At 35.6% G+C, this 15,163-nt stretch overlaps 1 protein-coding gene and 1 long non-coding RNA gene across 7 annotated transcripts in view; both read left to right on the top strand.

Moving 5' to 3' along the window:
• pbx3b (pre-B-cell leukemia homeobox 3b) overlaps positions 1-3,119 on the top strand; it is a 90,249-nt gene extending 87,130 nt beyond the window's left edge. For all 6 annotated transcript variants that reach the window (XM_066643618.1, XM_066643616.1, XM_066643613.1 and 3 more), the window contains one exon: positions 1,785-3,119. Coding sequence is in view for 2 of the 6 variants with exons in the window: in XM_066643613.1 (XP_066499710.1) it covers positions 1,785-1,877 (93 nt within the window). In the remaining 4 variants the exon portion in view is untranslated. The remainder of the gene's footprint in view (positions 1-1,784) is intronic.
• A 2,654-nt stretch (positions 3,120-5,773) lies between these two features.
• LOC136665687 (uncharacterized) lies at positions 5,774-7,295 on the top strand. The gene is made up of 3 exons (XR_010795301.1): positions 5,774-5,884; positions 6,344-6,441; positions 7,129-7,295. It is a non-coding gene; the product is annotated as an uncharacterized lncRNA (long non-coding RNA).
• Positions 7,296-15,163: the final 7,868 nt, after the last annotated feature.

Raw genomic sequence — 15,163 nt, 5'->3', positions numbered from 1 at the left:
GTATTATTTCTACCAGTTAAAAACCTTCAATGAAAAAAATGGTAAAAAGCATCAACTTTGAATGTAACTTAAAGTCAAATTTGAAGTCATTTCATTCCTAGGATTTATTTTCAATGAATTATTATAATGTGTTTTTGTCCCAGTACACTGTCCATACGCACAAATGTGGACATTTAATGTGCAATCAGTGTTTACCTCTTGATATTATTATGCTGGACATAGTATCCTATGCAGTAGTTATGGTAAAATGCGTCTGTTATATTTGTTACTGCTCACAGAAAAACTCAAAAAAAAAAGAAGAATTTTAGTTCATAACCACATTTGAACACAACATCTATCTTTCACATTGTGTAATAATCACAAACTGATAAATATAAAATGAAATGCTTTAAAATCACTTAAATATAATAAAATACTTTTACATTGACTTCCATTGAAATGTAAGTTCTATTTTCTTCTCCTATGAAGTTACTATTTTGGAGATAAATGTTTTTGGGGACAGCAATGGTTTTCCTTTATGTTAAATTCAGATAAATAGTTAATCACTAGAATTGTCAGAAAAGCGATATATTATAATAAGTTTTAATAATATAATATTATAATAATTTAATACGTTTTCTCTCTTCAGACCACGTGTATTTAACTTTGAAAATGGATAAAATATAGTATTTGACCAGGGGTATTTGAAACCTCAGAAGTGTGTATGTCTATACAGACATTAAAAAAAATATCTCTCTACCATTTTTTCCCCCTCAGTAGACCAATTGCTTTTAAAATGCAGCACATCATAAATAAATTAGCATACGCTAACCTTTTGTTGTAGTGACTGTGAGAAGCAGGAGAGTAGAATAGAAGAGAGCAGAGGAGAAGGTGGGGGCAGGGCAGGAGGAATGGAAAGGAGAAAGTATCCAGCAAAGGCTAGTCTCCGCCGGGGGGCCACACGCCTCAGTCAGAGGCACTCAGGCGCACTGGGTGGAGGAAAGGCCTCCACCGTCACTTTCACTCAGCGTCCCCCCACCCCCACCCTACCCAGCCTGGCCTTCCCTCCTCCTGACTCACATCAAAATATGGAGCGACAAGCTGTCGGCCCACCGCCGAAATCTGATTAGACATTGATTTCAGAGATCGCTCCCATTGCCCACGACGTTAAGGCGAATTTGTTTTCCAAGAGAGGAGAGGAAAGAGAGAGAGAGAGAGAGAGAGAGAGAGAGAAAGGCTGATGCTGGTGTAAACGCAATGAGATCGCCATCAGCATGACTTAACATGCCCCCACCCCAACCTATACTTTTTTTTTAATGTTTTAGTATGCATATGAACCAGCAACTCTTACAGAGTGTGCTGACTTCAGGCAAAGGATGTATACACAACCATACCCACACAAGCACACATTTACACACACATTGTCACAACTACATTAAAATTGTGTTGTCCCCTAATGGTTGGCCTTAACTAAATTAAACTTAGGAAGAGCTACTTTTTTTCCCTCAAACACATACATATTTATTAGTTTAGTATTTTACAGAAATCCAGCATTTGTACATTTCCAAAATGACCATTAAATATACTTCACTACTCAACAACTTTATTCATATATGTATTAATTATGTCCCATATTTCAAATGAATCTGCAAAAGATATTTTCCACACCTCCAAATTTCAGTGTTTAAAGTTGGTTGCATATCATCATCTCTGTCACAAAAAACAAACTTGCTATATAGCTTGCTGTTTTTCTGTCGGCCTGACCTTTCACCACATTTTTTTTATATTTTTATTCCTTCCTGCAGGCTAATGGAGGGTGGCAAGATGCTACGACCCCATCCTCTGTGATCTCCCCTACAGAAGGCCCTGGTAGTGTGCACTCTGATACCTCAAACTGATCTCTTCTTCACTGAAACGGCTCCGCCCCAGACTGTGAAGTCACCAAACTACAGACCCATGGATCGACCAATCAGAGATGCAGAACAATCTTACTACCAATAAACTGTCTGCATCCTCTTTGAATCCTCACACATTCATGTGACCATTATCACTGACATTTCTCCAAAACATTCAGAAGTTCTTGAAACATTTTCTCTCTGCAGTCTATGCTAGTTTCAGCTCTAATAATTTCTGCTTTGCACATATTCATTGCTGTTTTTTTTTCTTTTTCTTCTGGTATATAAAGATATATACATTCTCAGATTTTGTGTGGATTACATGATCCTTTTGTACTCTCTTCAGTGAATTTGAATTTCAGAGAAAAACTTTCATTCCTATTCTACTGATAGCAAAGCCTGAATACAGGAGCATGAGGAATTGTGTAAGTAAATATTCGCAACCATTCATTTTTACAGGGCTAATATGCTAAAGAAGGCAGCTTTGGGAATTTTAAAAATTAATTTCTTTATCTGACCTTTTCCTTTTTTCTTTCTTTTTTTTTAAAGTTTAAAGTGTTCCTAAATTAGATGATCTATTATAAGAGATATGAGATTGGCTCCATATGGTGGGAGGAACTGAAATTCTGGAAGCCTTTGTCCCATCTTTGCATTGTTTTCAAACATGAAACAATTATTCTTTTCATAACAAATTGTAAATTAAAATAATTCTCACGTGAGACACGATTTTTTATATAATATAAAACATGAGTCTTTCAGTTATACCAATTTTTTCAGGACTCTGTTTTGGCATGTAGGGACTCCATTCACAGACAGGTAAAAAAAAATAATCATAAAAAAAGGTCTTGTATATAATATAGCTTAAGAGTATTTATACATCTCACAAATCAATACACAGCTTTATTACCTCATTCAGACTCATAGATAAACCAATAGATTACCAACATTTCTCTAGCTTAGAGTGCTCTCACTGACTACCTCTCAACAAAATCACCACCATCCTTTTAACCTTTTCTTTACTTTTCCATTTTTATGTAGTTTCATTTGGTTGCATCTTGTAATAAACTTTCTGTCTCTCTCTATCACTCTCTCTCTCTCTGTCTCTCTCCATGTAATCTAATGTATATTTTAATCTTCTAAGAAAATAAGTTGCTTTCTTGCAACTTTTAAAAAGAAAAAAATATGAAAAAAATAATGACCCTAATATGAATAATATGAATAACACGGAGAGCAAGAGGGTTTTGTGGTGGATTTTTGGGGTGGGTGTTGGGGTGGGAGTGGAGGGGGCGGTGGTGGTGTGGGACTAAAAATTAACACCAAACAGTTAAACTGTTGTAAATAGCGAAGAACATTTTGAATGTTGCTCATCTTGTTACTAATTCACTTAAAAAATGAAATAAAAAAAAAAAAAGAATCATGAATAAAAAAAAAAATCTGTAATGCATAGAGGTTTCAGTATTCAGAACTGTACATTTCAGGCTCTGTGTGACAGGGCTCCAAATTTATTTCTCTTTTTTTGTATCGTATGTGATTCTGAAACTGATTAAAAAAAAACGTCATGAAAATTTATTTGTGGCAGTGATTCTAATGTATTAAAGATGTTTCGTGTTTCTTTCTAACCAGACTACACCCTGGACTGAAAAGTCTTCCTTGTGGTAGTTATGTGTAATTTTAAACATGAATAAACTTTTTTCCTTTCATGATGGAAGATCCTGATATTGTGGCTTTTTATTTGCAAGCTGACACACTGTTGCTGTACGGATGGATTTATTTGTTTATTTATAGTCGACAGCCAGTGTATCGCACACTTTCTTAAAATTAAACCTACTAAATATATAAAGTAAGAATAGTAAAAGTTTTACTTATATTAGTACTAAAGTAAAATAGCTAATTGCATTGCATACAGTCCTTTTATATATATTCTATATATATTTACAAATTATCTGTTATATTCTAATACACATACATCAGATCTCACCCATACAAGCAGAATGAAGACAACACTTTGATAATGCATGAATACTAGTGCCACATTACTTAGATAATCAGAAACCAATATCTTAAAGACATTAGTGCATGCCTATGGAAAACACCCACACTGTTGACAGGGCTTGTAAGAAGAAGTGACAGCCCCCTTATAGAAAGCATGGTTTCCCCTACAGGCTCTCAAGCTGCCAAAGAGAAAGAGATTTTTTCAGCACGGCATGAGCTGCTGGGGCCAACTGAAACATTCGGTACGATATGGATCCTTGCAGCAGCTTTTTAGTAGCTGTTCCATGTGGAGCAGTGACATGTGACAAAATTGCATTAATATCTAACTAATTGTTGCCTGAACCCTTTAACAAATGATACTAAAGTGTTCCTCTCTTTAATTAGGATATTTGTGGATCAGAACTCTAGCCCAAATCCAGGATTATCATAAAAACATCAGATATCTTGGACAATAATGCTTTGTAAACCCTCTATACATGGCAACCTGAAGAAAGCAGTCAGTGTTGATGGCTGTAGATCAAAGAAAACTGACTTAATTGCAAAAGTTAAATCACATTCAGTTTATATGTAACTAGATGAAAACATGCTTTTACTCTGTAAAATATTGAATAAGATGTTCGTTGTTTACAAGATTTATATATATATATAAGTCAGTGTAACCAACCACAAAGATGTTGAATGATTTTGCAGAGTAATAAGTAAGCTATTACATACTACTTCATATATACTGATGGCTTAAGAGTAGGTCTCTAATTTACCAGCTTTGTCTGTCTGTAAACTGGCAAGAATGTAAAATACTTTCTATATATTTCTATGTTAATAAGAATTATTTTCAAGATTTGTTTGAAATGCTGTATTTAATACTAATCTTTACTACACTTTCAAAAGAGAAAACTCTACTCTTAACCCATTTCACATTTTCATTTTGACTTTTAAAGTGACATGACAAAAATGAATCAAATTAATATCCATCATTAACCGTCTAACCAAATGTCCATTGAAATGGAACCTTAGATTGGTGTCCCATATAGGCCCAGAGAGTTTGTAGCCTCACTCATCCTGTCATCAGCTGCAAGGTGCAGAAACTTTTCCTGCTTTTAAGAGAGTTCAGATGAATGAGTTCAGAGGAAGAATGCACAACACTCTCAAAACACACTGGTGCTTTATTTCCAGGAGACCTGCTTACACCAAATGTATGAATCAGTAAGCAAACAGGGTTTCCATTACTAGACAATGACCTGGCTGACTTATTGTAAATGGTGTAAGAAATGTGCAAGCAAAGCAAGAGCATTCAGACTGAGGGGAGAGCACATTAGACCCAGCCAGCACCTGCTGGAGCTGAGGAGACACAGATGATCTGTACACCTGGGTTCTACTGGCCCCATTCAGACAAAGAACATTCTAAAATAGAGTTTCCTCTTTAAAGACTAACAAGAGAGAAAAGTAATGAAATTTGTAAATATTTAAAAATAAAAGTTGAACTAGCACTTTCTTTTTGTCACTTTGTATTTCCATCACCTCCTAATTCAGAAAGCTACCAGACAGATTGAGATTCAGTTCATTTTTATCAGTTAATATGGATTACTGTGTTACTATGGGGTTGTGTGGAACTCACTAAATGTACACAAATATTATAGCTATCGTCCTCTTGTATTGAAGCATGTAACACTAAACAGCAAGTTTGCATTCTAATTCTTGCTCCTAAAAGCTATGGGCTTAAAATAGATGTACAAAATGGGCGTCATTAGACCAGTTTATTAACTGTAATAAAATATTTCTGTGCCCCACTAAAATCGTGGAGGTAAAACGTATATTTTAATTGCTGATCAAAACTAGATGACATGCCACGCAAATTCAATACAAGCACTACATTACCCATAATACCCCAGCGTCTTTCCAATTGCTTGAGCAGCTACCGCTTTCAGACGGCGCCTGTTTACTTCGGGTTTATTTTTTTGCAAGACAGAAAAAAAGGGCATTCGTAAATGTTTAAAAGAATGTAAGCCACGCAAGATGAGGTAAACAGCACATGTTTTTGGTTATAGCGACATATAACTATATAACTTACCAAAATAAATATTAAATAAATAAATATTAGCCCTTTATATCTAAATAACAGCATCTGCGTGTACTTCAGTACAAGTAGTCTAGAAACACCCCTGTTTACAGATCAAGAGAAGTGTAAAAGTAGGGCCATATCTTAAAGGAGAATTTACCAGACTTCTCTCCCCTGCGTGTAGATTCACATTACAGAAAAAGTGCAGATCTAGTGTTTTATTGACATAGAGAACTGATAGTCTGAGATGTCAGTGTTGTCGTCCCGTCCTTCACGCAGGTTTGTGGACGCTGATATTTCTGGAAGCCCTTATGTCTGTGATATTTTTCTTGCTCTCCCTTTTAGTTACGCTGATCTATTGAGGTCCAACGAACCTACAACTCACACCCCAATTATTACTGTTTTATTTATTATTACCTAGCTCTCTCTATGGCTCTTTGCCCAGCAGAACAACTGCCCATCCAATCCGACTTGTTCCTGAGATTGTCTGAGTTGGACTACAGAATTGATGCTTTTAAGGTATGGTTCATCTCATGGTTTCTTCCTCATATTCTAAGTGTTTACTTGCTACAGTTACATTGGCAATGCTCACTTGATATAAGACCATGAATGCTGTAATTCAACTACTTCAGGACAACTCCAGCTGTAAAAAGCACTATATAAATAAAATGTAATTTATTGCCGGAGGTCACTGTCTGTGAGGAATTTGGTGTGTTCTTGGTAATTCTTTGTCAACTGGATATGCAAAAATACATGAGTAAGTACACAATCTAATTTACCATAATTTGACTTAAAGCTGATGTTCGCAATATTTTATATATATATATATATATATATATATATATATATATATATATAATTCTATTGTGTATATGAAGCACCAGTGTCTGTATGACTGTTGTATTACTGCATGAAATACCGAAAGTACTACAAATCAAAACAGCTTGAGTTACGAATGACTTTCTGTGGTAATTTAAACAATGAATAAAACTTACAGACAAACTAACTTAAGTCACATACAAACAACAATCCTTTTTTCCCCCTCAAACATACTGTTTCACCTTTAAAAATCCAGAGCTTCTGACCCTAAACAAACCAGAGAACAGTGTTTGAATCGTCAAGATTGAATTTGCTTGTTTAAAAAGAAACTGGAATAGTCGTTCATTCATTTATTCATTCATTCATTGTCTGTAACCTCTAATCTAGTTCAGGGTCACAGTGTGTCTGGAGACTACCCTACCTGGGCACAATGCGGGAGCACACAGTGGAGGGGGCACAAGTCCATCGCAGGGCAACTCACACATTCACACCATGTTTTTATTTTTTTGTGGAGAAAACCAGAGCAACCAGGGAGAACACACCAAGCTCCTCACAGACAGTCACCTGGGGCATGGCTCGAACCCTCAACCCCAGGACCCTGAAGCTGTGTGACAGTGACACTAATTTTTGCGTCATTGTGCCGCCCCCTATAATAACCAGTTATATCACATTTTGTTACATTTATGTGTTACAAATAAATGAATGAAATAACTGATATATGGCTGAAATACATTTTTTAAATATTAATTGTCATGTATGTACCTTTGTCACAGCTTTATATTGAATATAAACAAAATTAATGTATTCTTATATTAGTCATATATTTGAAATGTATATATTGCCATATACCAGATTTATGCATGTAGACCCTGCTCATGTTTTTATATTTAGCATTATTCACTGTCTCTGATATAGTGGTGACTACAACATGCCAATAATGTTGTCCAGTAAAATCAGTATCTGTTGAATAAAAGTAGATTTACCTAAACCATTTACACAGTTTCAATGCAGTTTTCAAAGCATCAACAAAATCAGAATCCTGTGGCATCTTTCCTTTGTGCTACATTTGTATTCTTTGCTCAGCAGTGAGATGGAGGGGTGGCAGTGGGAGGAAGGCAATAAGCAGTTTGACCTTCAGTCATTTTGCAGGTAAACCTATTTAGCACCGCCTCAATCAAGTGCTCCCAGTGGTCAATACCTCTCGTAATTAGGGGCGGCAGAAATAATATGCAGACCTTGAATAATGAAAGCCAATTTTAACAATTCCCCCTTTGATCCGACTGGAACGATTTACCTGCCAATGAGCTCTTTCAATAGGCACATTTGTTCTAATGGCATTTTCATGCTGAATGTATTAATGCAATAGGAACATCTTGTTGAAAATATCTGACAACATTGTAAATTCATTATGTGAATTTGTGCTAAAAAAAATAAAATAAATAAAAGTGGAAAAAACCAACTTTGTTGACACATATGCTGACACATTTCACCATACCATAGTCCAACCTAATCAAGTACTTTTTGGACTGACTACCAGTGAGTTGGTTAGATTTTTTTAATTGTAATTTATAATAATGAAATGTATGAGTCCATTCATTGAATAACCTGTAAGAGGCGTGCAGAATGAGGCTACAAATATCCCTGAGAGGCAAAAGATCCTATAAACAAAGAACACTTTTATTTTGCTCACCATTTGCTAGCTTTCTAATCATTTTTTGTGCCTGAATCCGGTCCAATGTGTTTATGAAGCCCCAGTGTCTGTGAATGAGCAAAAAAACAAACAAAAAAAACAATTTGTCTCGGTCTGGTATGCTAGGAGCTCTCTTTTCTCGTGCCAGAGAAATGGAGCCTGGAGTCTGAGAGAACTCAAAACGTTGAACACATAAACCTAGGTGGAAATGTCTCCAAAATCAGAAGACAACTAACTGCATTACTGTAAGTGCTACAATACTAAACAAAAACATTTAGTAGCGAATGTACCAAATGAGTTTCTGTGGTAATTCAAGTGAATAAATCTTAGAGACAAGTTCAACTTCAGCCAGGTACAAACAGCAGTCGCTTTTTTCCCCCCCTCAAACATACCATTCCACATTAAAAGACTCAGAGCTTCTGAACATAAACAAAGCAGCGAGAACAGGATTTCCTACAATCATAGACGTCATCTTTAACTGTGACTAAAATTGACATCCTTAATATTAACCATACATATTTGCCATAGCATAAAAACCACCTGGCTAATAGTGTATAGATCCGTATTTTGCTGCCAAAACAGCTCTGAACCATAGAGGCATGGTCCACAAAACATCTGAGGACCAAAATATGAGCCGCAGATCCTTTAAGTCCTGTAAGCTATGAAGTGAGACCTCCATAGATTGGACTTGTTTGTCCAACACATCACAGACAATCTCAGACAAATTGGGATCTGGGGAATCTTGAGGCCAAGTCAACACCTTGAACTCTTTATCATGTTTCTTAATTCATTATTGGAAAACATTGGTAGGTAACAATATTTAGGTGAGTGATACATGTCAAAGTAATCCATATAAATCCATATGAATGCCAGGTCCCAAAGTTTCTACACATAAACACTGCCCAGGGTATCACAATATCTTCACCAATTTGCTTTCTATCTGTAGTGCACCCTGGTGTCATCTCTTGTCAAGGTAAGCAGTACTTCAGTGGCTGTAATGTGAGTTTGTACCAGATGGGCTAGCCTCTGCTTCCCACACACATCAATGAGCCTTGCACACCATGTTATGGGTTCACTGATTGTGCCCTCTTGGAACACTTTTATTAGGTACTAGACATTGCACCTAGTAAAACTGCCTGTGATTGGTTTTAATGTTGTGGCTACTTGACATACAGGGGATATAATAAACCTACACACTCCGGTTACAATGACAGGTTTTTGTTATGTAAAAAAATGATAACAGGATAAAGTTATTTCAGAACTTTATTGACCTTTAATGTGACATATATACAACCAAAAAACGCTAATATTTTAGGCAGAAAATAAAAATACAAACTCTATTGTGTATATATATATATATATATGCACACCCTTAAGATAATACTTTCTCTGTATAAATAAAGCACTCAGTCTTTCTGGGTAGGAGTCTATCAACATGGCACATCTTGACATGGCAATCTTTGCCCACTCTTCCTTGCAAAAGCACTTCAAATCTGTCAGAGTGTGATGGCATCTCCTGTGCAAAGCCCTCGTCAGGTCACTCCACAATTTTCAACTGGATTCAGGTCGGTGGCTCTTGCTGGGCCATTCCAAAACTTTCAGCTTCATCTAGAGAAGCCACTCTTAATGCAGGGGTATACTTTGGGTCATTGTCAGGCTGAAAGGTGAAATTCCTCTTCATGTTCAGCTTTTTAGCAGGGCCCTGAAAGTTTAGTGAGAAAATTGACTGCTATTTGGAACTGTTCACAATCTCCTCACCCTTGACCAAAGCCGCAGTGCCAACCACCACCATGATTGTGTGTATGGTGCTCCTTTGTTGATGAACAGTGTTGTTTTTGCATCATATATACCTATTGGAATTATGGCCAAAAATGTAAATATAGGTCTCATCAGAACAAAAGATATTTTCCTGCATGCATTAGGAGATTTGATGTAGGTTTAGCAAAATGTTGGTGTTGGGTGTTCTTCTTTGTAAGAAAAGCCTTCAGACATGTCACTCTACCGCACAGCCCAGATAAATGAAAAGTAAGGGAGATTGTTGTCACACTTGGAACACAAACATTGCCTGCCTGAAATTCCTGCAGGTCTTTTAAAGGTGCCTTTTGCCTCTTGGTAGCTTCCCAGACATGTTTTCATCAATTTTGGTGGGGTGTCCTGTTCTTAAAAAACTTGCTGTTGTAGCATATTTTATACACTTGTTTATTTTCGTCTTCATTGTGTTCCATGACATATCTAATGATTTGGAGTTTATTTGTACCGTCATCCTGACTCATACCTCTGAACCATGAGAACCCTTTGCTTTGTAAGCTCAGTGAAGACCATGGCTTTTGCTGTAAGATTCAACTAAGTAGATGTCAGGAAAAGAGTCATAAAACAGCTGAACTAAATATGGGGTTAAAGCAAGTTGCTTTAATTCATGGTGGATGTGTACTGAATACTAGTTAACATGGGTTTGTATGTGATTGGTTAATTCTGAAAAGAATCACATCCCCAATTATTCAAATAATCTGTAAATGTATGCAGCCATAATATTACTTATTTTTTTATTTCTATTTTTCCCCACTAAGTAATTTCAGGGTGGTTTTTCAATTGAAGTGCACTGATTTTAAGTCAGACTAAATGTGGAAATAAATGTAAAATTATTTATCTTGGTTTGAAAATTTGTAACAGTAAAAAGAAGAATCTATCATGTGTTAATACTCTTAAATTTTCTGTTTATTAACTGACAAATGTACAAAGGAAAGATTACAATAATTTCACTGAACACATTTTGTACTGTAAATATAAATAACTTTTGACATACTTATTAGCCATTTACTGACACTGGGGCTTAGTAAACACATTAGACCAGTTTCGAGCTGGAAAACAGACTGGAAAACTTGGAGAGGAAACGTCCTCAGAATCCTTTAAAGGGGATGTCTATAAATGTGGGAAATGTTTTTTTTTTTCTGGTTTGTTTACATTCAGAAGTTCTGTGTCTTTTAAGGTAGAATGTTATGTTTGAGGAAAAAAAAATACTGTTGCTGAAGTGTAATTGTAAGTTTTTATTTATTGTTTAAATTACAAGAGAAACTCATTTGTAACTCAAGTTGTTCAGTAATGTAGCACAGTCTGTCTGTGTTTACTTTCATGCAGTTAGCCATCTCCCACATTTGGAGACATTTCACCATAAGTAGTCAGAAACAGCAAAAATAAGTCAATATTAACCCACCTATGGAGCATGAATAGAGCAATATCCTCATCTTGGTTCATGTTTTGCAAAGTGTGGTGTTCAGTACATTGTCTAAAAAACTCCAGATGCCAGACTCCAGATTTACTATGCAAAAAGAGAGAGAAAAAAAGAAAGATTTTTTTGCCATTTACTGACAATACACAATATATGAAGTGAGGTGAAAACCAGAAGAAATCAGTACAAAAACCCAAAAATCAGTACAGAGTGATAAACAAGTCCAAATGAGGTCAGAAAAAACATAGTCTGTTTAGGCTCAGAGTTGCAGGAATAACAACTATGTAGACAAAACAGAGAGCTTAAAGCAAACCAAAAATAACCACTTTTATTAATTAATTAAATTTTTTTTTGGCTTGTTAAGGTTATATCTTCCAGCCTCTTACACTATGTTGTATTTTATCTGTATTTCCTCCAGTAAATGAATAAAACTTACGAACATTTCCCATTGATGGAGCATCGGCTGGTGTTATTATGATTAGTTTTGATGTATGTGGGGAAGGGTACAAGGGAAAACGCCACCTGCAACTAATATTTGTAAGTGACTTTACAGTGGCAGCACATGGGGTGACTAATGCATGCAATGACTAGAAATTAGATATCTGAAAATGAGTTTTTGACTAGTCTAATTCGAATGAGATATCTTTAATACTAATTCAGGATTTATGACTCATCAGAATTCGCTGACGTCATAAGAGAAATATTAAAAGGCATTTTGACTAGTCAAAATATAATTGTTACTAGTCAAAGCTCTGTTGTAGATATCCATTATTTAATTAAAGATTGTCAGATGAAAGCTATTTAATGTTAAAACGTGAGCACTTTTGCTCACTCCCTCGCACGCACATTCCACTTGGTCTGGTGCGCACTTTCACTCTTTCTCGCTCAGTTTCACTCTCTCGCGTCTTTGCTTAGCTTTTGTCATAAATGCCGTTTTATAGTAGTACACAATGTAGTGGTGTAGAAGTATTAGTTTTATGAATCTTTAAAGTGCACTAATGAACGTAGTTTACATGCAGTGAAATTATGTTAATGACATTCTACTAAAAGACTGGGGAACCAAGAGTGACACTACAGTCTTTTCACTTACAATGTGTTAAGCATGAGTCTTTTTGCAAAAATTGTAATAGGACATCAGAGCCATGATATGTCATGGTACTTTTACTTTCAATACTTAAGTACATTTAAAGATAAATACTTTTGTACTTTTACTCAAGTGGAAATCTACAATGAGGGCTTCTGCTTTTACTGGTGTAATATTTTACCTTGAGTATCTGTACCTTAATTCAAGTACAGGGTTTGTGTACTTTGTCCACCACTGCTAATAACATTCTGGATGGTGGGCTTTTTGTCTTTCGTTCAGAAAACTTGTGTCACAAAAATTCAGGCCTTGCCCTACTCGTTCTGAGATGTCTCCAGATACCCCCCCCCTATTTGTTTTCACATTAAGGTACATTAGAGGGTGATAAACTTAAAAACACTGAACTCTTGAAACCTTAAAAACGGCTTGAAAATTATCTGATGAAGTCTGGCAAAATGTGGTGAGCCATGACCTAGACTAACTTCCTGCCTCTATAATACCCAGTCACCATAGTCTCACCTTTTACGTGTTCACATGGTCATTGTGGAATTTATTGGAATCTTAATTTGTAATTTGAATGTTCAACATATTTTTCGCACATATGTTGAACATACCCTAACTTTATTCAGTGTGTCATAGTCATCAAATTCTGCAAGATTTAGCAGCCAAAATACAGAAAATATTGTTGTACCAAGTTAGTTAAATAAAGTTTAAGAGAATTTAACAAATTACAGGTTCCTGTCCATACCTCACTTTAGAAAATGTTCCAAAGTTACAGATGCATGGTTTGCATTTTCTTTGTCTAGAAGAATAAAGAAGAAAATAATTTTTATTTTAGATTTAAATTGTTGCTTTTGCAAGGAACCCGTATATCTCCAATAAAGAAATTTATTAGGAACAAAGTCTTAATTATATATTTAATTAAATAATTTGAAATGTTTCTTTTAGTTTGTTCATCATAACATCTTTATGACATAATATTGTTACAAACACAACACAAACATTTTTAATAAAGAAATAATAAAACCACAAAAAATGGTTTTGTTCTGACAACAACAAAATACCGGTTGTTGGCTCCTTTAACAGCAAAGCACATGCTTTTCTTTTGACATTTTGACATTCTAAGAGCGTCTCCATTGTCCATAGGTTTCACCTGAGAGCAATTCACTTTCTCCAGCCTCTGTTCTTCTCTTGAACCCTTGGCTGCAAAGGTATGGACTTAACTGAACCTGGTTTGGAGGTGACTACGAAAGCTGGGCACGCTCACAGCAATTAACTGAAATGTCAGGCGCTTCTAATTCAAGTTATTCTGTCTGTCTGTGGTGGAAAGGGCTGCCTCCATGGGTCATTGGCTACCAATTTAAAATGGAAATTGACATCCATTTATTCCAATTTTCACTGTAGACTCCTCTAAAATGAGCCATGCCTTTTAACCTGACCGCCAAGCAGAAGAGGGAACTCATACTGCATGCACTCTCATTTTAGGAGTTTTGGAAGTAAACTTTATTTGCTGTTGTTTGATTTGTTTAGAATTTGTACAACTTTAATGAAAGTCATAACAGTAATAAACAATGCAGCTATCACCGCTCAGTCTAATGGGCAAATATTTCTTATTCATTTGCACATTTTTGCACTTTTAAAATGAATGCATGGGGTAGCAATAAGGCAGTGCACATTGAAAAACAATATCTATTACATTATCATTCTTTGTTCATCCACAATTGGCTAAATATGTTTAAATCAGCGGAATTGACCAAAGGACCTTTAGAACATGGGGAAGTACATTTGTTAAAGATAAGGTCTATTAGAGCATTCTCTGAGGTTCATTAAAGGCAACATTTCTTTGGAAAAATATACCAGGAAATGCATGCATGCATCATTAAATATGGAAATCCCAGATTTTATTAGCAATATGAGAGATCTGAACTGACACCAATATAATCAAAGGAAGATATCATTTATTAAGGCAGAGTTCATATTCAGTTAAATATGAAATGTAATTTTCTCCTCTTTTTTGATTAATTGCTGCCGGTACATTGTTCAAAGACCCATGTTATATTTCAATGGCAGGACATTGTTTATGCATTAAACTTTTAAACCATTCTCATTGCTCGCTATTGCTCAACTCCTTAATGAAATGGTTATGGTTTAAACTATAAATTAATAAACACATTTGAAAGTGCAAGAAAAAAAAAGCAAACCTTCTATTTTTCATTACAGGCTTTTAATAATTCATTCACTTCACTCACTGACCTATTACTGCTCATCTGCTTCTCTCTCTCTCTCTCTCTCTCTCTCTCTCTCTCTCTCTCTCTCTCTCTCTCTCTCAGTGTGTGTGTGTGTGTGTGTAGTATGCACCTAATTCTTTCCTCTGTCTCTGTTCCAAGTGTCTTATTCTTCACACGGAATGATTTAATAAGTGTGG

Source organism: Hoplias malabaricus, chromosome 14 (assembly GCF_029633855.1).
Source record: "Hoplias malabaricus isolate fHopMal1 chromosome 14, fHopMal1.hap1, whole genome shotgun sequence".
Classification (NCBI taxonomy): domain Eukaryota; kingdom Metazoa; phylum Chordata; class Actinopteri; order Characiformes; family Erythrinidae; genus Hoplias; species Hoplias malabaricus.
This window is presented reverse-complemented; position numbering and strand designations above follow the sequence as displayed.